This window comes from Columba livia, chromosome 2 (genome assembly GCF_036013475.1).
Source record: "Columba livia isolate bColLiv1 breed racing homer chromosome 2, bColLiv1.pat.W.v2, whole genome shotgun sequence".
Classification (NCBI taxonomy): domain Eukaryota; kingdom Metazoa; phylum Chordata; class Aves; order Columbiformes; family Columbidae; genus Columba; species Columba livia.
Genome location: NC_088603.1, coordinates 112795032 through 112820543, shown reverse-complemented (window position 1 = coordinate 112820543; position 25512 = coordinate 112795032). Strand labels below are relative to the sequence as shown.

The following is a 25512-nucleotide window of genomic DNA, read 5'->3' as shown; positions in this document are numbered from 1 at the left end:
ATTTGTAAATAAACAGTGACTGGTGTTTAATGTTCTGTCCACATTCAGCAAAAAACGATCTCTTACAACATTTACAAAGAAGAGAGGTAAACACTTAAATAAACACATTTTCCAATGATTTATTGTCTCTTGTATTTTTGTTGCTCTTTGTTACACGGTTTACAAAAAAAAAGTGATCAAAAGGAAGGAATCATGAGCAGTATTGGCAATGGAAGAAAAGTCTGCTTTCTGGGCACCTCTCTTCCTGTGCCTCCCCCACCCCCTTTTGTTTTAATTGCACTAGGGAGGAAGCTCAGAGTAGGAACTGTATTTGCCATCCTGCACATGCTGGGCATATTATTTACTATTTAAAGATAATGAATTTGTCACTGACCTCAACAGCTACAGGCTGATCTGCCATCTAATTATACATCTCTCCAAATCAACTTGAACAAAACTCTTCTTTCAAAGCATTTTCCGACATAATACTTTAACAAGAGGTTTTAGGAGCATGCTTTTCTGTACTCAGCTTCAACTAAGTCTCAAGCTACACTTACTGTCGGAACTGCAAATACAAAAGCAAAAAAGTCCTTTTTACTGGTTTAGGAATAATTGTACAACTCTTTGACTACTTGTCTCTATGAGAACCTCTATGACAATACAGCACAAAGGTCCCTGAGACTCATTAACACTAGGTATAGGTGAGAAACCCCACCTCCCAAATACATTGCCAAAAACAGTTCCAAATTCCACTGCCAACCACTTTAAACCATCTGCAAGTCTAAATACGAGGAGAGATCTACTAAACAAGAAAAACATGGGGGAAAAGGTATAACTCCATTTTAAACCATAACCTTCTACTTACTAGTTTATGAACATAAAGATGACTTACACTGTTTGCTATCAGACAGCAATATAGGAAATCTGCACATCTCACCCCAATATCTTATTTTGTTTTATTTGAAGTCCAGCAGAATGTATTGCTCTGAAGAACAAGCTGTGCGCATGTGCAAAGTTGGGTCAGCTCTAAAAGCAGCCTCTATTTCAGATGCTAGCTGCAGTGTGAATAAAGCTCTCTTCACAAGACACAATGCAAATCTAAAACTAACTGGGGCAACGGATATAAAATACGCCTACACTTCACAGTCAAGTCTTCAGCTTAAAAAGCCGAAGTCACAGGTATACAAATAGATCAAACATAACCAAGAGCTGATAACATGGAAAAAATAACCAACCTGTATGGTATTTTCAAATTTTACTCTCTTTTTTCAGTCTGAAAAATCTCATTAATACTGAACAGGCAAAGTCTGTCAAGCTTTGAGGTTCACAGTACTTTGAAAAAAGTCCAAAATAAATGCACTTTCAATATGACAGATCAGTTAAAAATCAAGAAGAAAAAACCACGTATTAAACAAAATCTTAACTTCCTCACGCTTCATTTCAAAATTCTTTTTAGCTTTATCTCCCATGTAAAAGTTTAAAGCTACCTACAACCATGTGCAGTTTACATTTCAACATTACATGTTAGCATGAAAACCAAAAGTTCTGTTTCCATACCAATTCATAAGGTATGAATAGAAGCAAATTATTAAAAGGAGAAATGTACCATTAATAACACAATGCTCACCAAAACACACTACACCTCAACTTCTGGAAAACACTGCCAAACTGTCACAGAACATTAAATGCTAAGAAATATCTAAGCTATTTGACATAAATTGTTATATTTCTTATAATACTTATTTAATAGTCAAATGTTTAAAATGGATTATAAATATTAATTTTCATACAAAAAACCTCTAAATCTTCTTCACAGCACAGTTTGTGTGGGGTTTGGTTTGTTTGTTTGTTTGTTGAGATCTATCTTCCTACCGTTAGTAAAAGTCAGAACTCAAGCAGGAAGTAGAACAGGTTTTACACTGAAAATAAAACTGGTTCTAAATACCTACTTGATACCAACTGTAAAAAATTCTATAGAAATCTAGTTCACCTTATTGTGGTATCCACACACTTAACACGTGCATCTATTTTCTTATCACTAAGGGAGATGGATGTGGACTTCAGCAATACTTACATACATGGTATTTTATTTTTATAAGTATAGATAAACACACATATGCATACATGCTCATATACAAATAACTATTAACTTTTATAACATATTTCTATATTTAACCTTAAGGGGAATGTAGTGCCCTGTATTCCACATAAGGCACTACAGCCTGAAGCCACAAAACCTCCAGTTTAGGTGCAGCACTAAAGCTTAGATTAGGAAAGATTGGTCCTTAAGGAAGGTTTCTAGCAGAATATATTATGTACTGCTTGTGACCCATGCCAGCTACAAGCCAAAGTTCAGAGGGTTATTTATAACAGTGTTTTACATAGTTTGTGCTTAGGGCATTTAACAGATTAGTAATATCCATTGTTCTACATCAGATTAGAAAAACAAAGTGGCAAACATAAAACCTCTGTTTTCAGTCAGAAACAGGCCAGTGGTAGAACTTCAGAATCAATGATGAAATAAAAGACTAAAGTCTTAAAGAAAACAAAACTTAGCTCCTAAATGAATCGAACTACTATAATGAATTTTGGCCGGGGTGGGGAATTGTTCAAAATAGATTTCTTTTGGTTTCGCTTTCATTAATATCTTTCCAGGCTGATGTGTAAAATATCTAATGCTGTGAACAAATGAAACTACTACTTCCGTGATGAAGACAACGTTCTCTCTTTTTACATGCTTCAGAAGTGCTCAGATATAACTGCAACCAAAAAAGTAGATATCTAGCAGCTTTAGATATCTGTTTTAGATGCGAGTGAAACACCATGTATGGGGGAATGTACACAGGAGTCAAACCACCAATACCAGAAATATATGCCTACTCCTCCAATAAAAAAAGGATTTTGGGAAAATCTGCATTATGCCTCACATTCTACCAACGAGCAAATTGCCCCAGTCTGAACTACAATCTGGATCCCTGCAAAGAAGAAACCCGCTGCTCCTAAAACATTCACCCACAGAAAAACCTTCATCATCTCTATGAAGGGCTTTTTTTTTTCGTACACTTCCCCTGCATCTCACATTGAGATCACAATCACACAAATCAAGCATCACAAGAGCCTAAGAAAAACACTGCAGAACAAAAAAAAAAACACTAACAAAAAATACCTCATCTAGGTAACCAGAGACAGAAACAGTATTCCCAGCTAATGCTGTTATCTAAATATGGAGAATTCACATTAAGTGAAGAAGCTATCAAGGCAGACTTGAAAGAACTGTCTTCTGAATACCAAAAATAAGTTCCCTTCACTTGGTCCTTGATATGTTCTCTTACAGACCTATAAGCACATTGTAGGAAACAGCAAACATTTATTGTTCCTATCAACACTTCCAACCACTACTTCGTGAAGTGTGATTCTATTCCATATACATATATAAATACTCATGTTTACTTCTTAACTATTAGTCTTGACAACTGCATTCCAAGAGACTAAACCAGATTTTATTCCCATGCAGCCTCATTTGTCCAACTTGACTCAATTGAAAAGTAGAATTTAGTATTAAACAAGCACATTTCATAATTCATGTAAACTATATTGAATTCTCCACCATATGATAAAATATTATTGAAGTCTTGCTAGAATGACGGCTCTGAAGAATACCATTTATCCACAATTTAACAAGCAACCAGTAACATAGCAAGTTTTCCATTAAGTTCTATCTATGCCATATAGTTTTTGAAAGCTCTCTTAACTGAAGACTGAATGTAAAAGTACGGTATGCAGCTAACAGAAAACAAATTATGCCTTAAAATTAACGTTTTCAGATGAGCTGCTATATAAAAGCTGAAATAGAAAATTCCTTCTATACATACTTCCAAGAAAACAAATTTAAATGCTTCTTATACTGACATAGAATTTAATGCAACAATCCTAAGATCACTTTATAACTACATGGTATATTTAATAATTATTCACAAATAAGTATTCCTTAAAAACTCAAATCCCTTTCCCAAATCCACTATTCAAGAAGGGAAACATTCTGACAAATTCTATCTTAAGATCCCACCTTAAGATCTAACTTAATAATTCACTTATCAGAACATTTATTGGCAAAGTTTTAGAGCCACCACAGGAAATTTCTCAGGGATTTGGAGTTACCTGAATGAAGTATTAAACTAAGCAGACTAGCAGCTTAATTCTAATAATGGTTTCCCTAGTGTTAGAAAGACGCATTTCTAAGCAACTTGAAACTTTAAGAAATATAATTACAAGGTTTAAGGATTTTTTTTTAAAGAATACCATAATTCTACCCTCTCATGCACTTATTTTCCTTTTACAAATGATAAAATAATTTTTAAAAACAATTCTTTACCTAGGATTTCCTCTTAATGCAGCATGGTGAAGAGCATTGAACCCATTGTTGTTGGTGATGGTAACATCTGCTCCAGCTTCTAACAATACAGCAAGGATGTCATCACGCTTTTTACTTATTGCATCATGAAGTGGAGTGTCACCCTCAGAATCCTAAAACCAGAAACAGCTTACATCGTTTTTTGCATGCATCCACATTAAAGAAAAAAAGATGCTTAAATACCACTAGGAAAACCGCCTACACAAACACAGAACAGTTCTTCAGACCCAGAAGTGTTGCTGTACTGCAGAGTTCAGAGCAAGCTGCTTCTGATCTTGCTCTGGTTTTGCAAATGCTTTAGTGGTTAATCCCAGCCAGGGATTCTGCAATTACACTGCTACCAGAATTCAAACCCAGAGCTCAATATGCCTCACATCTGATAGTTTTGAAGCCCCTGGTGTAGACATCAACTTCTCTTTGCCTCATATCCAGATGGAGCTGGTGCCCAAGTTACACTGTATGAGCAACAGGACGGCAACAAAAACTAACGCACCAGAAGAGGAGACTAGTCAGGCAGAAGGAGGCAAGAATTTTGAGTAATGAACACTGAGATTGAGCCAGCAATTAATTGACTATTTAAAAGACAATACCAAAAAGATGGTGTGAAATAAAAGCATAAGCAAATCAAAATAAAATGCAGTCCAAGTAATAAACTTAGGCACATCTGTTGTTTTAACTGGAGCAGATCACTTTCCATGAAGCAAAGGCCAATGTCATAAGCAGTATTAAGCTTTTCAACTTGTCATGGCTAATACCAGATTACATCACACAAGGTACATGGAAATATTTCAGTGCATAACTGAACAGGCAAATAATTTGTATTTTTAGCTTTACGTTTTATTTTTCAAATATCCCAAATAAGGGAAAAAACACTTTTTACTCCTAGAAGCCTTTTGTACATTAATTATTCAAGGATCCAAATGGTTGGACTGGAAAGGAATGCACCAGACTAGGAGTGAGAAAACACATCCATTTAAGCTTATTTGCTACTATATGAGCAAACTCTCTAGATTTATGCTTCCAGTAAAATTCTAACACCATATAAGTCAGGAAGCCTTTTGTCACTGACACTGACTGAACTGCAAACTGACGAACACAGAACTGAACATTTTAGCAATACAATAATACAAAAACAGATCTTCACAATCTTTGCAGTGAGAATCAAAAACTGCCAAAAATAATTGCCAGAATACAGAAGCACTTGAACCAGTGAGAACAAGTTTGCCAAAACTAAATTACGTAGCTTTTATTTGGTTTAATTTATCATATTTCCTGAATTTACTGTTTACAGACTAACACATTTCTATTTACACAGTGCACTGGCTTGAATGGTGGTGTGCTGGCCAGTTAAATTCCAGTCATGCCTCAGTCTGACTCCCCTGTGCTCTCATCCACCACATCAATCGTCCACTCACATCTGCACATCAGAGTTCCTCAGTGCACACACAGGATCTGAAAATTCATTATTTTCAATTACAATTTTATTTTCCAGATGGAGTTTCATAGTGCCATTCTAGTGAATTTTTCAATTCAAACAGACTTTATAATTTAAAGTCAGGCACATCCACTTTGGCTACCCATATATTATACAGCATTTTATGATATACAATCACCCTTTATTTGGCTCAGCACATCAGACTCATTAATTCTACTGCTTAACAAATACTAAATAGGGTCTGGAAGGACACTAGCTGGCTAACAGCTCAACCTCAGCAAGGTCGAGACAGTACCCTACAAATCCAGGCAGAAGCAGATAAACAAACAATCACTATATTCATTAGTTTCAAGACTTTCACAACAGGAGGTTGCACTCATATGTTTCAGCTTCCACCATGTTCATCATAGATGAAACTCCCTGTGAAATTATGCTACTTGAAGTCCTGTGCATGAGGGCTTTTTAGATAAAAGGCTGAACATTTAAATGAAAATTTGGCTAAATAGTTCTATCAGTGATACATCAACTCTGAAAAGAAGTTTACTTTTAACAAAACATTCCACAGTACTATCAGCCAAAAAATGCAAAGCTGTATCTTGCAGAAGGAGCAGACAGCCGTAGATTTGATAGACGATTAATTAATCTGGAGAGAAAGTTAACAATTACAGATAACTATGGTCTATGAAAACATCAGTTAACATCAACTGGCTAGAATAAATCAGGTGCCTATATAGCTATCAAGAAAACGAAGAGATTCAATACTATTTTTATTACAGCTGATCACATGTGGGAAGAGAGGCTGGGACAAATAACTTCACAAGGTCTGTTCCTTTCAATCTCATTTTCCACAATTCTTCTATCACCTACACACAGCAATAATAAAATCCAGTAGCTAAAAAGTACATCAACAGTAATATTTACTTTACCTGGAGACTAGGATGGCAGCCAAAGTCCAGTAAAGTCTTCACAACCTGCAGATGACCTTTGTTGACAGCAATATGAAGAGGGGTCTGCCTGCGTTTGTTGCGAGCGTTCAAATCTGCGCTGCCTCGGTGCAAAACCTCTATCACAGCACCCTCATCACCGAAGGCTGCGTGATGGACAGCCCTGTCTCCATCTTTGTCCTGAAACAGAAACATTAATTCGAGTCAGTGTATTCTACATTTCATTTGCATTTAAACAGGAAGATTAATTTAAGCTGAACAACTGTGCGTATTTGATTGCTTTAAAGAGAAAGAAAAATTAAACAACCATGATACCATTAAAATATCTAATTAAAATAATTGCACAAGCCACAGCAATAGGGGATTGAGAGTCTGTTTGTATATAAACATACATATTCTATAACATATGATATTCTATACCATACGCAGTTATTGCTCTGAATGTATTTCTACTACAATATTACCACCCTATGTAGCAAAGTTTAAAACTTAAGGAGACACAAAGTGTATTTTGAAATATTTAGGTTACCTCTGCTTCTACATCCACGTTCTGTTTCAAAAGCAACTTCAAAATGTCGACATGGCCATTCTGACTAGCGGCTTGCATAGCTGTGTGTCCAGCACATTGTCCATTCACCTGGAAGCACATAAAAACATTGACATAAGTTGCAAGATACACACACACACACCTGTGAGACACTTCAGCAGTATACATGCAAGTGTATCAGAAAACTTAAAGCAACAGCACACATGTGAAAATAACAAATCAATAATTTTTAGACAACTGCCTTTCTAGCACATATAGATGATCTCCTGCCTCTGCTCTACTTCATTTCTACAGCACTAGCCAGATTGAAGAAGCAAGAAGTGGATTTATTTCAAACATTAAGACCTTAATGATAGTTGGATTAAAAACTTTCATCTTTGGGTTATTTTAAAGGCAAGATTTTACAAACAAGTCTCAGAATAATACCAGTCCTCTGCTCTATGGCATGTTTAACTTCATTTTCTAATTTATGAAAACAACAGGAGTCAGCCTGAACAAAATATCATGTTTTGTATAATCTTGAGCTACAAATCAATCATCAGAACAGGTTTAGTCTCTTTTCTACAAGAATTACTGCTGCTGTAGTGATAAAAACATCTGATTGTGATTCAAAACACATTCCCTGAGCCAAATCCTATCATTCTTAAGCATTTTCTTTTAGACTTTTCAGTACTAGGTGATTAGACAAGTTGGTAAAAGGAATGTGACAGAACAGATTAGATGATCAGCCTCGTGAGTTAAAAAAACAAAACTAAACCTAAGCCCACAACAGCAAAAAAATCTTTAAAATCTATTCTCCTTCCTTCTATCCCTCTGAAATAAAAGCTGAAGACCCTTCACTAATTGTCAATGTTTGGTCCTCTGCTCCAACTCTGGCAGACAGAGGCTGGAAGGTACTTTAATTCATGGAAGACAACAGAATGCAAGATCTGTCCAGCGAAAAAGGGTGTGAAGCACTATTTTCATACATATTCCAACAAATTTCTTAGGACAAAAAACGGTAGAAGAGACACTGGAACCAGCTGCACTACTTCTATGCAGACACACGACTGACTGGCAAGGTGTATGCAGGACAGCTTCACTTCCTTGAGTTAATTACAGGTCCCCAGAACTCATCTTCCCAAACCAGAACACTCACGTCTACATCTGGTCTCTTTAGTAGGTCTTCCACTTTAGCAACATCTCCATTGGCAGCAGCTTTAACCAATTCTTCATTGAGATCTCCAGATTCTTGGGTTTCAAATAATTTCTTCAACAGCTGGGACAACCTCTCTATGATTATTAAACAAAGGACAATTAAGATTACTATTCTAATCACACAAGAACAGAAAAATAATAGCTAAATTTGCCATATTTCTGAAGATGTGCACAGCAACAAGCAAACTACCCTAAAACAGCAGCTGTAAGTTATTATTCAGTTTGAGTAAGTGCTGCACACCAATACCCTTTAGATAGCTGAGACTGTCACATCAGGCACTTCAAAAAAGGGTTGATTGAGCCACAAATAGCTTGTCTGGCACAAAATATAAACGGGTGGGAAGGAGGCAAAAACATGAATTTACATATTGATATAACAGGCTTGTCAGTCTTCTAGCTTAATGGAGGGTATATCCTGCCCTCTGGGATTCAAACACTGAGTCATATTACTTTTCTAGCTAGTTTTATGGCTACTGTGACTTTATTGAAGAAAATCCACTGTATCTATGCCCCCTACGAAAGTGTAGAAAACAACGTAAAAGGTTTCCTGGCATTAAAGCAAATACGTGAAGAGGAAAAACAACTAGCTATGAAAAAAAAGAGGAAAAACATTCTAGTTTAACTGATCAGTGAGACAGCCAACAGAACATAAAATGCATTGGATAGTTCTTCTGCCTCATTATTAGATGAATGAGAGCAGGTTCAACAGAACTGAAATGGGATTACATAGACAAAAAAAAAATCCCACTGTAATTAGTCAAAGGCTGCCTGAGTAAGTTTTAAGATATAAATTTTGAGGAAAGAATATTATCCTGAGCAACCTCTTGCAACAGATCCCTCGCTTATGCTTGCTATCCCACATCACCTATTCAACAAGGAGTCTGCTTGTTGCAGCCAGGGACACTGTCTTCACACCTTAGTCCCTATTCCAATCCCATGTCCCTTCCAATCATTTAAATTTTCAAGTCCCTAGAGCAGACCTCCAAGGACATACCTGCACTGTGGCCAAAGAGAAAACCAAAATTTGATTTGGAGTTTTTGCACCTTATGAAGACAACAACCACCACCATCTCCATACTGACTGCAAGTGTTTTCTTGCATCTTTCTCTAAGGTGTGAGATCAATTAGACGAACCCCGAGCCTGGGTATTATTAAACTTGCATACAAACTATGTACTAAGAAATTTTAAATTAACACATATACTTGCCATATATACATTATTGGTTATTCTTCAAACTTACCACCAGATGCATTACTTATAGCAGATCCTGCCGATGCCACCTTTGAGACAGCTGCTGGATTATATGTCCAAGATGTCCCACAAACCTCTACCTTTAAGTCACTGTCTGAATAGATCTGCTGGACCCGACCAACTTTACCTAAAGTCTGCATTAAAGAAAACATCAAATGAAAATAATACTAAAAATAAAATATTTAGAAACCTGAATATTTTATAATAAGTCACAAATTTTATTAAGTCAGTTGTTTAATATTACAGTCACTAATACCTTCAGCTAATTTGCATCAGGCTAAGCAGGTTATTACATCTGAGCAAGTATTACGCTGCATTTGGTGCAATACACTTTCACTAACTTAGAAGAAAATCCCTTCGACTCCCATAAACTCCACATATTATTACCAATCATTACTAGAAATATTATACAAGTTTTGCCATCCTGTGAACCCAAACAACTACTTACCGGAAGCATTGCTTCAGCCCACTCTCCATGACCTCTCTGAAGGAGCTTGATTCGCTCTAAGTCATAACATACTTGAACAAGGTCACCCACTTGAAACTGAGAGGTGCCTCCTTCTGCACCTTGAGCAGCATCTCCACTTCGGACAACATTGGCCTTGGTAAGAACAGCTGGATTAAATGTCCACCTAGACAATGAACCATTTGAAGTAGTTTTAAACATGCAAAGTGAAATATATGTTTAAAATTTATTTGTTAGACAAGATCCTGTCTGTATGCCTACAAACTTTCTCCAATTGGATACTATGGTGTATCTTTTGTTAACTATTTTTTTTGTCCATAAACCTCTCTGTGGCTCATTACTTGAATATTTCCACAGTAATCTTAGGCGATATACACTTGTAAAAGCAATTAAATAATATCCTGCCTAAGGGGAAGCAAGATGACAGCAATATAATAGTCCTGAAAGTAGCTATACAGTTTGTTTATTTTTCTAGGGAGAGGACACAACTCTGGTTGTAAACGGGAAGATCCAACATGTCTCACAAAGGTTTGGACTGTCAGGAAACTACATGGGAAGAATGCGGAATTTTGACCCCCGCCCCCAGGTCAAAAGCCACAACATTCGGTTATAAAAGTACTCTTCAATTAAATGGATGTCCCAGATACACATCAATTTTCAACCAAACTATCCAAATTTGTACTATAAATTTTACTGGTTTAGAGGCCTTTAGCTGCTTTTATGCTGAGTTATATTCCAATATGCAATATGGTGATCTCTCCTTTACAGCTGGTCTGGGATTCACTTTCATTCACTTGTCTAATCTAGTTGAGAAGTATCATAATCTCTATGAAGAGCAACATCAGGGAAAAAAACACAGGACAGAGAAGCTCCTCTAACTGGCTCTGCAGTCATGACTGTCTAAAGAAAAGCCACTTGCTTTCTTTCAGCTTGCGTTAGCTGGGAAAACAGACTTGTTTTACACTGTTTTGCAATATTAGCAAAAAAATATATTGAAGAAAAGCCTGAATTAATAATGCACTGTTAATCCTTTCTAGACAAACTGAACAGGTCAGTCTTCAGATAGATGTGAAATGTTATTCCGTTCATCAGCTGCTTTTTAAAGAGAAGCCCAATACTTGCGCTCGCAAGACAACAAAAGCCATATGGACCTATCAGCTCAGATCCAGCTGTAGAGCAGGATGTGAATCCTGTCAGCATGGATGCAGCTCAAACTTCAAACCTAAACTGCTTGCAGGGAGTGGTTCTGGCAACAGCTTCGCCAGCACTTCCCATTCTCAGTCCATATTTACATAAACTAACATTCTTTTGAATAATAAACTACTAGACATAGATCATGCAAAGGTCACTCTATATTAGAGAGGATCCCAACATAAAACGTTTGTCACCTGTTCCCTTAACCCATTTTCCTGAAAACCCACAGTACATTGCTATTATCATTCCTCTTGAAAACACAGGATACTTTGTAATTAAAAAAGAAATTACTGCTTAAAACATTACATTTTGGAAATAAGATACTCCAGAACATCATTCTTTATTTTTTACTCAAATTTTCACCAAGTGAGAGAGGCAACAAACTTTCATTTCCCACTAAAGCATGTTTAAAGGTAAATCCTCATTACTTATTGTAGCGGGAATACAAAAATTCTCAAGGACATCTTAACAGACACAAAAGGAGAACAAAGTTTCTGGAACTAGTGATCACAAGTGCTGAAGACAAAGGGAGTCTGTGAGAATCAGTGTTGAAGGCTACATAACAAACCTGTTGCCGCTTGGATATTGTACTACAATGTCATGATCTTCATCAATTCCACAAACTGTTCCAGTTGTTGTTAAGGTTTCAAACATGCCATCAGTCCATCCTCCGTGGCCATGCTGCAAAGACTGTACAATTTCCAAATCAAGGTCAATGTTTACAAGGTCACCAATTTGCAGCCCACCAGGGTTTCTGTTACCGTTTTGCTCACCTGAAATAGAATAAGAAGAACATGTTCACATGATCACACTAATATTCCAAGTAATCCCAAGAACAGAAATTAGTATCTGAGACATAACTCTCGTTATCTTTGAATCTATAGGGGCAAATAGCTAAAAGGGAGTGAAACAAGTAAATACGAACTCTGAACATTTGGCTATGAAATGGTGTGTTTCTTGTTGAGTTTTCAAGGGATATAACAATGAAACTGGTAAATACTAAATACTTATGACAGGCTCCAGTATGGCCTCTAACTGGGATGGTAACAGCTCTCATACAGTGTTAGATATCTGGAAATATATAAAATCTTGGATAATTTTGAGAGAGTTATATACAGAATGACATCTATCCAGAAAAAGTCTGACAGATAAGCAGAATGCCCACAGAAGTGGTTTTGAACTGGGTCCAAAATGAGCAATGATAGAAGTCTTTTCACTTTGTGAGTGGGGAGACGACTACAGAAATAAACACAATGGCAACAAAAACCTGTCAGTTTTTGTACAAAAAAACCTTCTCCCTGGACAATGCCTGCTTTCAAAAGACACCTCATAGCAAAAAATCATAAGCTGGAGGGAAATAGTATAGAGACACACATATCAAGGCGTGTTAACTGATGAGAGAAGACAGTTGTGGATGTGCTCACTGCCAGAACCAAAGGATTGGATCTGGTGCTGTCTGTAGAACAGTGAAGAGCAACAACTGCAGAACTCATAGACTGAGTGCAACAGCAGCAGCAGGGGCAAAGGGCAGGGTGAGCAGAGTTCCTTTAGTAAATCACTGTCTCTAAGGAGAGGGTGGATGAGGGAGTGGTGTCCTCTTCCAAACAAGAGTCAATGATGGAGAAAGGGTCCTTGCATTGCAACAATAAGGAAGTATAAAAATAGCCCAATAAACAGACACAAAAGCATTCTTCAGAGGGAGACTGATTTCAGAGCCCGAAATCCACACTGGATGTTGGCAACACTAGCTGCAGCACTAAAAGTCTTTAGAAGATGGAATGGCCAAGAAGAGACTTTAGCATTACTGAAGAAGAAACACGTTCATGAATGGATGCTCATGTTCAATGTACTTTGACTTCTCTGACCATTCAGTGAGTTCTCTCTGTCCTATTTTTAGTCTGCATCCTTCACCTTTGCAACAAAACACACATAACATGGAAAACTGCCACTTCTGCACAGGAGAAGAAGTTAAATTATTTAGAAAAGCTACTGATAGGGAACTCACTAGACAAAGAACTTATAGACAGCAAACATCCCAGAGACAGTCCTGATGAGACAGGGAAGTCTAAGAAAGGAAGAAAAACAAACCAGCAAAGAATTAAAGAAGCACCAGTTGGCAGAAAAGATCTCTGGAGGTCATCTGGTCTGATACAGAATCACAGAAACATAGAATTGTTTAAGTTGGAAAAGACCTTTAAAATCAAAGTCCAGCTGTTAACCTAGCACTGCCAAGTCCACCACTAAGCACCATCTACATGTCTTTTAAACACCTCCAGGGATGGTGACTCAACCACTTCCATGGGCAGCCTGTTCCGGTGCTTTACAACCCTTTCCATGAAGAAATTTTTCCTAATACCCAATCTAAACCTCCTCTGGAACAACTTGAGTTCATTTCCTCTCATCCTATCACTTGCTACTCAGGAGAAGAGCCCAACCCCCTCCATGCTACAACCTCCTTTCAGGTAGCTGTAGACAGCGATAAGGTCTCCCCTCAGCCTCCTTTTCTCCAGGCTGAACAGCCCCAGACCCTCAGCTGCTCCTCATCAGACTTGTGCTCCAGGCCCCTCACCAGCTTTGTTGCCCTTCTCTGCACTCTCTCCAGCACCTCAATGTCTTTTCTGTAGTGAGGGGCCCAAACCGAACACAAGGTTCAAGGTGTGTTCTCACCAGTGCCAAGTACAGTGCCACAATCACTTCCCTAGTCCTGCTGGCCACACTAGTTCTGATACAAGTCAGGATGTTATATCCCACATAAAGCCGAACTAACAATCAGCTGAGGTCAGCTGTGGGTTTGTCTGAGTCCTAAAAGCCCCCAAAGACTGAGGTTCCACAACCCCTCCAAGTAACTTTTTCCAGTGCTACAAAATGGAGCTGTAGGTATAACAGAAACTTTATTCAGTATCAGACCAGAAACTTTTGAGTCACACTTCAAGGTCACCATCATTTGCTGTTACATCATTTGTCAGTATTGAAATTTTAGTGCCATCGTCTTCCAACACCCTTCAAGTACCTGTAGGTAGCTAGCAGATTACCTCAAACTCCTTGCCAGACCAAACAAGCCCAGCTTCTCCTCCTTGCAAACCATGTCCTCCGTGCTTCTTAAACGCTTTGGCAGGTCATCATCAGACCCTCTACAGTTTCTCAAAATGGGGGTGGGAAGGAGGTGAAGAGGACATGGACAGACAGTAGTACAAACAGGACACAGTATTCTAGACATGACTTCGCAACCCTTGAGAAGAGGGGGATAATAACTTTTCCTGTTCTATTGTCCATTGTCCTCCTATTTCAGCCCATTACGATATTTGCCTTATTTGCAACAATGTCACACTGATGTCTCATCCAATTCGGTATTCACTGCAGCACCCAGGACTTCCTCAGGAAGGGTCCTCACTCAGGCATTCACAATTCCCAGTCTGGGAAATGCTGGTACATAGGCTTATTTCAACTAGAGTGCAAAACTGCACTTCTGCTGTAACTCCATGATATCTCCATTCACCAAACTCTTCATCAAGGTCACCGATGTGGTATTGAACAAAATCAGTTTTAACCCAACTACACACGAATTTGTATTAATTACACTCCTTTCTGGAATTTTATTTGCTCTCTACTTCAAACATTGCAAAGCTTCGAAAAGAACTTTGTAGTTTTTAATGCAAGCACACATTTAAATTCCCAGCATGAACCTATCTGTGAACTACATTCAGAAGACAAATGAAAGGCACAGATGTTCTAACAAAGAGTAAGACTGAGAAGATGGAGGATAATGTCACAAGAAAGGTGAACTGAGTTCATCCTCATCCATTAAGAGCAACTTAATATAGTGGAAGGGGAAGAATTTAACAATGAATAGTCTCCTACTATCTTTAGTGATTAATATTTGTGTATTCAAATACAGTATCATAAAACCTGTAATTTAAAGCATGAACCAAAATGAATAAAGGGCACAAGAACCTAAGTTCATCTGTGAAATACAGAACCTGTAAGAACCTATTACTACTTTTCTATTTTTACTCACGTCAGACTAAAATGACAAAATTAATTTAAGTAGAGAAGCAAGACACAAAGGTCAGAATGCCTTGGCTTTGTACTGTCAACCAATTCATCTACTTGATGGTAAATATTTAAGGGGCATCTTGGACAACTCTTGTCTAAAAAAAAACCAAACAAACCAAAAAACCACACACACACAAAAGTATCAACAAATCAAAACCCAGACCTTTACTGTTTTCTCCTTTTCACCAATGCTGTCACGAAAGTAATAGTGCTTGCAGGTCATACTTGGAAGTACTTGTGTAAGGAATCAGATTAAGACTAGTAAACAGAGCATTCTCTGTTTTGCAAAGGAAATATACACTAATAATTAGGAAATTTGTGTTCAATAATCTATAAAATTTATCCAAACTTATCCATATTTCAAAGCCAAAAATACCCAGCAATTACTTTTTATAATACACTCTGCACATTTTTATGGCGCAGCTAAGACACTAGAGAAATAAGTCAGTGCAATAGCTGATATGGAAAACCTCAAGCAAGATTTCACAACATACACTAGTATTAGCATCAAATAAGTTGCAAGTTCAAATGACTGCCGTTTATGGCCACGTACATGCTACTTCATTGAACATGTCTGAATAAGACAGTCTTATAAGAATGTACGGCTATGTTTAGCTCTTTAGAAAAGCAGTACACAAGATGTGACTCAATTTATTACTAAGTCAATGCTTAACAGCTTCCTTGCCATCCACTTGGCACACTGATATCAAATACATTTCAAAAAGCATTACAATTTATTCTTAATGCATGGAAATGTTACCATTTACATTTCAGTAATACGGACAGTCCTTTTAGACAACACATAAAAAGGAAAGAGAAATACAGACTAAGTATAATTAACACACATCAAGATAAATTTACTTTGCCTTCAACTCACCTAACACAGGACAATGGTCCCTGTAGAAAGAGCCTCCTTTTGCATCTTGGACACATTTCAGGTCAGACTATGGAGAGAGATTGAGACAGCTTTAGTCCTCACTGACTAAGTCTCCAGGTTAACACAAGTCAGTGAAACTAGAACTGAAATACACTCAATTAAGAAAGGCTGAAAATTATGTGTACAAAAAACATGCCCCATGAATTTGTTACTGATGCATACAATCTCAAATACTTTCTAATCTATCAGCCTTGACATGCTTAAGATTTTAATAACCTTTACCAATATAAAAGGCTATAAAGGATAAGACACTTTTAACTCAAAGGAAAGTATTAAAATAACACAAAGCTACTTTGCATTGTTCTATAAAGTTCCCTTTTCAAAAGAGTGTGAGAATGCAAGCAAAGAAAAAAATCTGCAGACAGTGCTTGAAGCCACAGCCTTTTCTATACCAACCACTAAATGCTTGCCAGTGCTGCCCCTTCTTCCCAACCCTTTTTGAGAGATACATGTTTAACTCGGTGAAGAAAACCTGGCCCACAAACTCTACAAAATGAAAATTTTTCCAATTAAGAGTATACAGAACACAAGGATATTACTTTTTAAAAAATGTGATCTTTTATAAAGCTCATCCTTCATAAAGACACTGTTTTGTAACCAGCTCCTTTTCACAAAGTCAGCAGAGTTCCTATAATTCTCCTTTCCTCTAGCTTTTTCCCCGTGTAACCGTTAAAGCCAAATGGCTACCATCTGCCATTGCTCCTTATAGAACAATTCCAACTAAACAAAGGGCATTTTGTGCACATGATGAGTTGGGAAGGAGATAGGAAACTGTTTGCAAAATGTGTCAGAATATTCTATGGGATGGGGGAGGAAACAGAAGATGGATGGTGGTTATGATATAATCAACCATAACTAAACAAATACTTTAAGAATTATTTTTCCCACACCCAAGACACTGACAGATTGTGCACCTGCAAAAAGATTAAAATGAAAACTCTCAAGTCTTCCAAATCATCAAGGCACTGACAAACACAATACTGCCCTCAGTGACCAGTAACTGCTAAGCAGCCAGAAACAATACAAAATTCACTGTATGTCCTGATCTATGAAGAATGTACCACCACTTTCTGAAAAAGTGATGAAAACAGCCAGACGAAATTAATGAGATTTAGCCGCTCTTCAAAGGCTACGAGAAAGCAGAGACAGAGGGTTTGTTCAGCCCAGCAGCAGCAGGACTGCGACAAAATCCTGCCACCCACGGGCAGGTGCTGGGTTTAACTGGGCCGAGGACAAAGGGGCTGTGCTGACCACCCCAGATGGAAAGCTCACTCATTCCCCCACACCAACAGAGATTGAATGTGCCCAGGAGCACTGGGTCTCGCCCACTGAATACAAACTCTTCATGTCATGCAACAAGCAGCTGTCTGCACAGGAGTGAAGAAGGGGATATACATGCAAGAGCTGTCTTCACATTCTTCAGAGCATGAAGAATAGAGCGTGGGAGGGTCCTAAACAGTTCTCCTCCCAGCCAGGCAAAATCTGAGTGAAAGATCACTTATGTTACAGCAAGTATGAATGTACAAAGCTGACTGATGGCTAAAAGCTAGTAGAAGAAATAAAATATTTTGTACAAGGCTAATTACTATCTTTCAGCAGAAATTACTGGGAAGCAGGTTAAGATATCTTAAATTTTACAGAAAAAAAGAATACCCAGAAATCCACAAATCTGCTTTCTTTTGTTATCCTGCCTGTATCATGCCCTACACATTGTTTATTTCTGGAGTACAATGATATACTTGGTTGCAAAACTAAATGGTAGATTGATCTTGAACCTCAGCTTCATATGTCTTCCTTTCACTTACATGGTGAAGTCAATATTAGATCACTAAGGAGGAAAACAAGAGTCTGACCTAAGTATCACAGAAAAGCAAGGTAACATGTTGATTTACATAAGCCTTCAACAAAATATTGAGGACTCAAAACACACAGAAAGATAAGGCACTTGACAGAGATTAAGGCAGTAAGAAACTAACTTGTATATACAGCAGAGTTCCTTCAGCAATTTTGCAAACAGCACTACTAACAAAAGTGACACCAATATGATAAAGGCCTGCGAATGTATTAAAAAACATAACCAAACTCAAAAAAGATCCTGAAGTTTTAAGACAGGAAACTGTACTTAGTTGTATTTCAGTACCATGAAAGCTGGGTAAGCTGCTGGGCTGAACAAACCCTCTGTCTCTGCTTTCTCGCAGCCTTTGAAGAGCGGCTAAATCTCATTAATTTCGTCTGGCTGTTTTCATCACTTTTTCAGAAAGTGGTGGTACATTCTTCATAGATCAGGACATACAGTGAATTTTGTATTGTTTCTGGCTGCTTAGCAGTTACTGGTCACTGAGGGCAGTATTGTGTTTGTCAGTGCCTTGATGATTTGTATCCTACTTCTAGCATCCAGCTACTGTATTTCTCAGAAAACAAGTTTTCTGCCCAAGTAGTTTAAGTAAAAATAAAAATAAAAATCAGGGGCCATGTTAAGCTTCTGGTCATCCCGCCCTGGGGACTGCGTGGGAAGAGGCCCCCCTAGTGAGGACGGAGCACAAAGACACCCAAAGCCCGGCCACATCAACTGCCAGCGCATCACGTCGCTCTTTGGAGAACACCACCAGGATTTTCCTAAATTGGGTAAGTCTCCTGGCATTTTGCAAATGGATTGAAATAGTAAATCGTTTGGAGATGAGACTAATAAGTGCAAAAAGGAATGTACCAAAACACAATGGACATTAAAATGCAAGTTTTAGACTCATGGTGACACGGTGCACAGAAAAAGAAGTGATGATGGGTGTAAATACATGGTGGAGACAAATGTGAAAAGATGGAAACAAAACATAAGCTATTCCACTTTAACTCGATGGAGAAATCATTCAATTAACCTTAGAGAGGGTTATTCCAAGAAACAGAAAAATAAGCTATAGGTTTTGTGGCATTTGTGTATGTTTAGCAAAGAGATGGAAGGTTCACTTCAGCAGGAAATCATCATAACAAAAACTCAAGGACCAGCACAAAACAGCAAGACTTTCAGATCCATAGTAACAGCTGATGAACATGAGCAGTGAGTAATAATGGTTTTTTGCCTACAGTGGAAAACTTCGGCCTTCTAGCATCTACCTTCTGACTTGCTGAAAACTCTCTTTGCATTGCAGCTGTATGTGACTAGATTACATAAAGATCATGATCTGCTCAGCCAAATGGAAACACAGAAAATATAACAGTTTACTTTGACATAGCATCCATTGAAAAAACAGCAACAATTTTGTAATGATAAAAACTTCAAGGAATGAACAAAATGTACATTACAGCACTGTCAGCAGTGTGGGCAGATGGTGTAAAAGTGCCATCAACTCTGACCTTGAAGAGGAAAACAATACTGAAGGAGCAGCTGCCTAGTGGAATAACTATTGAGTTGTTCCAGTCAATATGGGATGCCATCCATCAAAACCAGGCAGAGGACTCTACAGACCTGATAAGGAAACTAGGTGTGCTGCTAAGAAAAAGGAGAATGTTTGATCCAGATGAACTGAAATAGCATCTAACACCAAGACTGAGTATCAGGAGAGAAATTAATACTGATCTTACAGATACGCCCACAGAAATGGTGCCACAGCTACAGGTGTTTTGGGGTAACAATGAATACACCCTTTAAAGGTCATTTGAAGTCTTCAAACTCAGGACAAGGAAAATAAGGAAAGGACAAGGAAATAAGCCCTTACAGGGCAAATGGAAAAAGCCCAGTGACTGCTGCTTTGTCACCTGATTAAGACAACAAGGAACTGGATAAATCCCTAAGTTTTAGCTAAAGGTTTATAAGAAATGCTGTATTTCAAATTTAATGAACTCAATTTTCAGTTTCAAGAAGCTGAGAAAAGTGAAAGCAATAAAAGGAGAAAGCAGAATAGAGAAAATGATGGAAATAACAAAAGGTGCAAGGTACAAAAACAATAGCAACAGCTTCTTATAGAAGAAATCAGACTTCAGGCAAATCCTGAGTGAACTCCTTAAAACTGCACTGTCTATTGATTATAGGCACTTATATTAAAAAAAAAAAAATATGCATGGGAAGTTAAGCCTGTCTTGTGGGTTAATACTGTAAATAACAAAACTGGGAAAGGATCAGTAAATATATTTCTGCTTAACAGAAACATGTTTCCAAGCAATTCAATTAGGGAGACATTAGAAACTTGGCTTGGTTGTGACTACAGGACAAATGTAGAGAAACAAGACTATGTAAACAAGCAGTGAAAGAAAGTCACTGGAAAATGCAAATAAATGCACAAGGTATACATAAATATCTCCTTCCTCTCTGGATTCCAAACAACTAACCACCTAACTTTGGCTACAGTGTCAGTAACATAATAAAAAACATCTGCTGCATGTGTAAAGTGGCCAAAATTCATGTTTCTGTGTTTTATATCAGCTTTCATCAGCACCTAGAACAGAGGGACATTGAACTAACAAAATAATTAAAATTCTTGTTGTTCCTTTCTAAACCCATCATTTTGAACATACCTGAGCCAAGATAAAGGACTAGAGAGCTGGAGATCGGACCTACATCACAGATCTGACAGTTGCTACCGCACCAGAACACATTTTTCTATATATAACATACACCTGCAATGTCTAGTATGCCAAGACGTTTACTCTAACTTAAAAAAACAAACAAACAAAACCAAAAAACAAAGCAAACAAAAAACCACACATTATCAACACATTCTTAAAATCCTCTAGAGTAATTTCAAGGATTATCTTTAAGGGTAACCCATATAAATGTCAATAAACAGACACGCTATCGATCAGAATAAGAAAGTTTAAAGTAACGTCAAAAACACAACGGCAAGGAATCTTCTCAATTTTCTTTACGCACTCAACTATTCAGAATTCATGGAAAAAAGTACACAAACACGGATGTCTTACAGATTACTGTGAAAATGATGGATAACTACAGTTATTTCTTTCAGAGGCTACAAAGATAAACAGAAGATCCTCCATAAAGAATAACAAAAAGAGGAGGGTAATCACAGAAAACAAAACAAAAAACAAAACAAAGAAATTTGTCAGCACAATATGGATCCCTAAATAATGAAACTGATTTGGGGCATTCCTGCTGACGGAACTATTTTAAGTTTTTACAGCAAAATCATTCCACTAATAAGTAGCAGAATATGCTGCTTATTGAAAACCAAAGGAAGTTACCAGCTTTACATCCTTGGATGTGTGATATGAAGAAATAAGAACTAGAAACAAGTCCAAAAAGCTAAATCCCAATTAACTCTCTAATGCCACAAAGCGTAACTTTTTATCACAAAAGGCTATGTTCATACATTTCTAAAGCAGGTAATGTGGTTAACAGCTTGGTCTGGCTCTAGGATCTGAACACACAGATATGAAATGCAAGCAGTGTCAATAATCATGTTAGCCAACAGCACTTTATCCCTACTATGGGTGTATCAAACATGTTACTCAGCCTAACAGTATCATGAAAACAGATTTCAATTTGGGAATTTGTGGCCTGTGGCAGCAGAGACTCCAAGATTTAAATGCCAGGATTCACAAAGAAAAAGAAGATGCACCTCTCTCTACTCCTTTGTATGTAAACACAACAACAAACTCCAAAAAAAACCACAAGGATCAGGCCACAAATAAAGGCAATTTTTCAGCCAGCACCTGCTGCCCCACCAGCCAGCCCCTGTCTTTCCCAAGAAAAAGCTGACAGGCCAGATAGATTAATTTTGAGGAGCAGATGCAGCCTGTCAGCTATCAAACAAGCAACCCTGACTTACAATAAAGAGCTGTGTTTCTTTAATCAGCTCTATTTGCCTCGAGTCAAGTGTTATTCATTTGCAAGTAGGGGTCTCTTTCCCAGCTGTATTTACATGGGCACACACTGAGTATTGTTGATTCCACTTTCTCTGAACATTCTTATCCAATTTCTAAGTTCCCAAACAAGTTTGTCCCAACTTTATATGAACTTTCTGACAGTCTATTAATCAGCTTTACATAATAGCACATAAATAGCAGTAAATAATCATAATGAATTGTACACTTAGCAAGCAATGAATCAGTTATAAAATTTAGCTTTACATTCAAATGACTATTTGTCACAGATATCCAAGATTCCATTCTGCCCGAAGTGAAAATTGAATTTGATAAAAGTATTTGACAAAGATGAAATTATTTTAAGAATGGATTACAAACAGGTAAGCACTACATACAAAGCCTCAAATTACCCTTTTAAACATATGCATGTACATGCACTTTTTATGTATCATCCTGTAAATACATGTACATATATGTAGTTTCACAAACATTTTAACATTTTTTTTGTTGTCAATTAAATGACTGACCAAATTTTTATACTTCTGCAAATCTTGTGGGAAAGGTCATCCTTATCCATTCAAGTTTACAGTTGCAGGACTTAATCAAGTATTCTAAAAATATTTAATGCTTCCTTATGTGGCATTAGTATGGCAACAGAATACAGTTGATTTACAAACCATATATATTTTTCTGTTTTGGAAATAACTATTCAGAACAGATATAACTTATCTTAAATGTATTTTTTCTGAGGACAGAAGGAACCTTTAATGATTCCACAGCATTCCTACTATGTAGAGCACAAATTATAACATAGTAACTGAAATCACAACAACAACAACAAAAAATCAGTTGATCTGTATTTCAGTCTATCTAGATTGTGTAATTATGCTCCTTTTCCAAGCATGACAATGAAATATAAGGGGGAAGGTATCAAACACTGGTTTAACAAAATTATACTACCTACCATAACAGATAACTTTACCTTTTGACAGTATATACGGAATTTTCTTTAGAACTGGTGTGGACCATGAAGGATACAATTCAATATTGACTTATATTTTATCCTTAGCATCTTCATGCATCAGAAAAGCTGACCTGCACTAAAGATGTTTACTCTTTTTAAACCTCACACTAAAATATGTATTTACTGCAAAAGTAGTATTTATTTTTGATTACAGAGATAAACTTTATTTCAAGTGAGGGTATAAGGCAAAATACTTCCCAAACAAGTAAACTAGCCATTGTTTAACATTTCATCACCGACACACATCTGACAAGATGACACTTCAATGTTAAGTTAACATGGTTTTCCTCTGCAGTATCAAACAAAAATCATGCAAAGAAAATGCTAATTAAGATGTTACAAGCAGCTGATAATCAAAGTAACCTTTCCTTGACCCCTATTAGGATAAGAAAACCCAGTGACAGAAGGCACTTAGGCTAGGCTCTGACCCATTTTCTCTCCTACGCTGTAGAAATAGCTGTAAAAGCTAGGAAGTGAAAAAGAAAATATTTAGTGCTAAAGCTAACTAAGGTTGTAACCTAATTCAACACTTTTCCATTGACAAAAAATTGCTTTCAAGAGGATTCCGAGTGTTGCCAGTAATTTAACACCTCCAAATCTTGCAGTAATCACACCGAAATTTGAAGTGAACTGAATAGTTCAGGAGTTAAAGAAATAAGGTCTTTTAAAAGTTCATCACTAAGCTGCTTCTTTCCTGAATTTTGATTTAAGCACAATAATAGCACAGGAAGATAATAACGTATACAATGTAAATATTTACTATACTTTGGCAGAAACTCGTCCTTAAATTATTCACATGTTTTATAAATTCCCAGATCAGACTGTCTTCCTAATACATATGCATGATCCACCCAGCTGTATTCACAATGACCTAACAGCATGGAACTGACAAAGGATATTACAAAGGCAGGATAATAAAGCACAAGTTACTCTTACTACCCTTCCCCCACCATGCATTTTACCCTTTGTGTCCTTTTATACTTACCATGCCCTCAAAGCCAACTCTGTAAAGGTTTTTAGCACCATTGTCCCAAAGAACATATGCTGCGCTATGTGGACTCGAAGCACTCCAATCTTGGATTTCAGTTACCTATTCAGTTTTAAAAACACAAAAATTGTTTCTAGAACAAAGACTTAGAAAAACAATTTGAACTTAAAAGTTTACTCATCCCCCTTCAGAAAAATACAGACTACAGCAGTTTTACTGAATGTGGTAGAATTCATTCTGAAGTTGTTTTCTGATTGATGCATCTCCATAAGATAACAGCCTGAACATATACTTTGTAGGCCCATTTTTCTTTTATATATTTGGTAGGTAATCTAACTACATAAGTAGAGAAGAAAATCTGAATTGTATAAATTAATTTTATGATGCCTTGACATGTTGTCACCAGAAGTAGCATTTAACTAAGAAAAACAAGATGAAAACTATTTTAATTGCTCCAACTTGCCTGATTCAACCTGCATGAGCCTGGTGATGCTACACTATGTTAGGAGACAAAGTTTTATTTCCAGAGTGTTTAACACCACAAAATGACAGTGAAAAGGACTTTCCCTGTCATTCCTGAAATCATGAGGCCACACACCAAATTCTGAAAATATTTCCATTATTCAAAAAAATCAGTTTCTAAAATTTGTCTTCATTCTTATTTACACTTATTTAAAAGCTGTTTCTGCTAGCTATCATTTGCTTTTTCTCATTAAAAACTTTTATAGGCATTTACATGTATTTTTCGCTTGCAAACCGTCGCACTAATTCAGGTTTAGTACATAAAGCAGACAATGCAGTATAAGACTCCTATTTTGCAATATTTCAGAGATTTCAAAATACCTTGCCAAATTCACAGCAAGAGGCAAATAATCAAGATGAGACAAGGTGCATCTGAATATCCCTTGCTTTCAGAGATTTAAATTTATTATCTCCTCTCAATAAAATCCAAAATTAAATCCCCAAAAGTCCTAAAGCTTCCATAAATGTCTAGGACATAAAATAGGCTACATATTCAGGAATTTTTCACTTTCTTTAAATGCTGCTTAAGTCTACTAAAAATAAATGCAACAAAAAACACCAGTTCACTAAGATACACAGGTATCCAATTCTCCCTTCTAGAACATCTGATATTTGGTGACAGAAGTCATAGCATATTTCACACTCTATGTTCATACTTACAACAAACCTTCATTAGTTCTCAAGGTAAATGTAAGTTGTAACCAGAAAATTTGCAAAGGTTATGATTAGCAACACATAATTCCATGCAA

The 25512-nt window shown here is 37.0% G+C and overlaps 1 protein-coding gene across 3 annotated transcripts in view; it reads right to left on the bottom strand.

Annotated features, from left to right (window-relative positions):
- Positions 1 to 25512, bottom strand: part of MIB1 (MIB E3 ubiquitin protein ligase 1) — a 78247-nt gene that overhangs the window by 38484 nt on the left and 14251 nt on the right. For all 3 annotated transcript variants that reach the window (XM_005498370.4, XM_013366863.3, XM_013366859.3), the window contains exons 4-12: positions 24239 to 24343; positions 16356 to 16422; positions 11994 to 12198; positions 10214 to 10397; positions 9755 to 9899; positions 8455 to 8588; positions 7299 to 7406; positions 6752 to 6949; positions 4352 to 4503 (exon numbers count right to left, since the gene is read on the bottom strand). In XM_005498370.4, the coding sequence (XP_005498427.1) occupies positions 4352 to 4503; positions 6752 to 6949; positions 7299 to 7406; positions 8455 to 8588; positions 9755 to 9899; positions 10214 to 10397; positions 11994 to 12198; positions 16356 to 16422; positions 24239 to 24343 (1298 nt within the window). The remainder of the gene's footprint in view (positions 1 to 4351; positions 4504 to 6751; positions 6950 to 7298; positions 7407 to 8454; positions 8589 to 9754; positions 9900 to 10213; positions 10398 to 11993; positions 12199 to 16355; positions 16423 to 24238; positions 24344 to 25512) is intronic.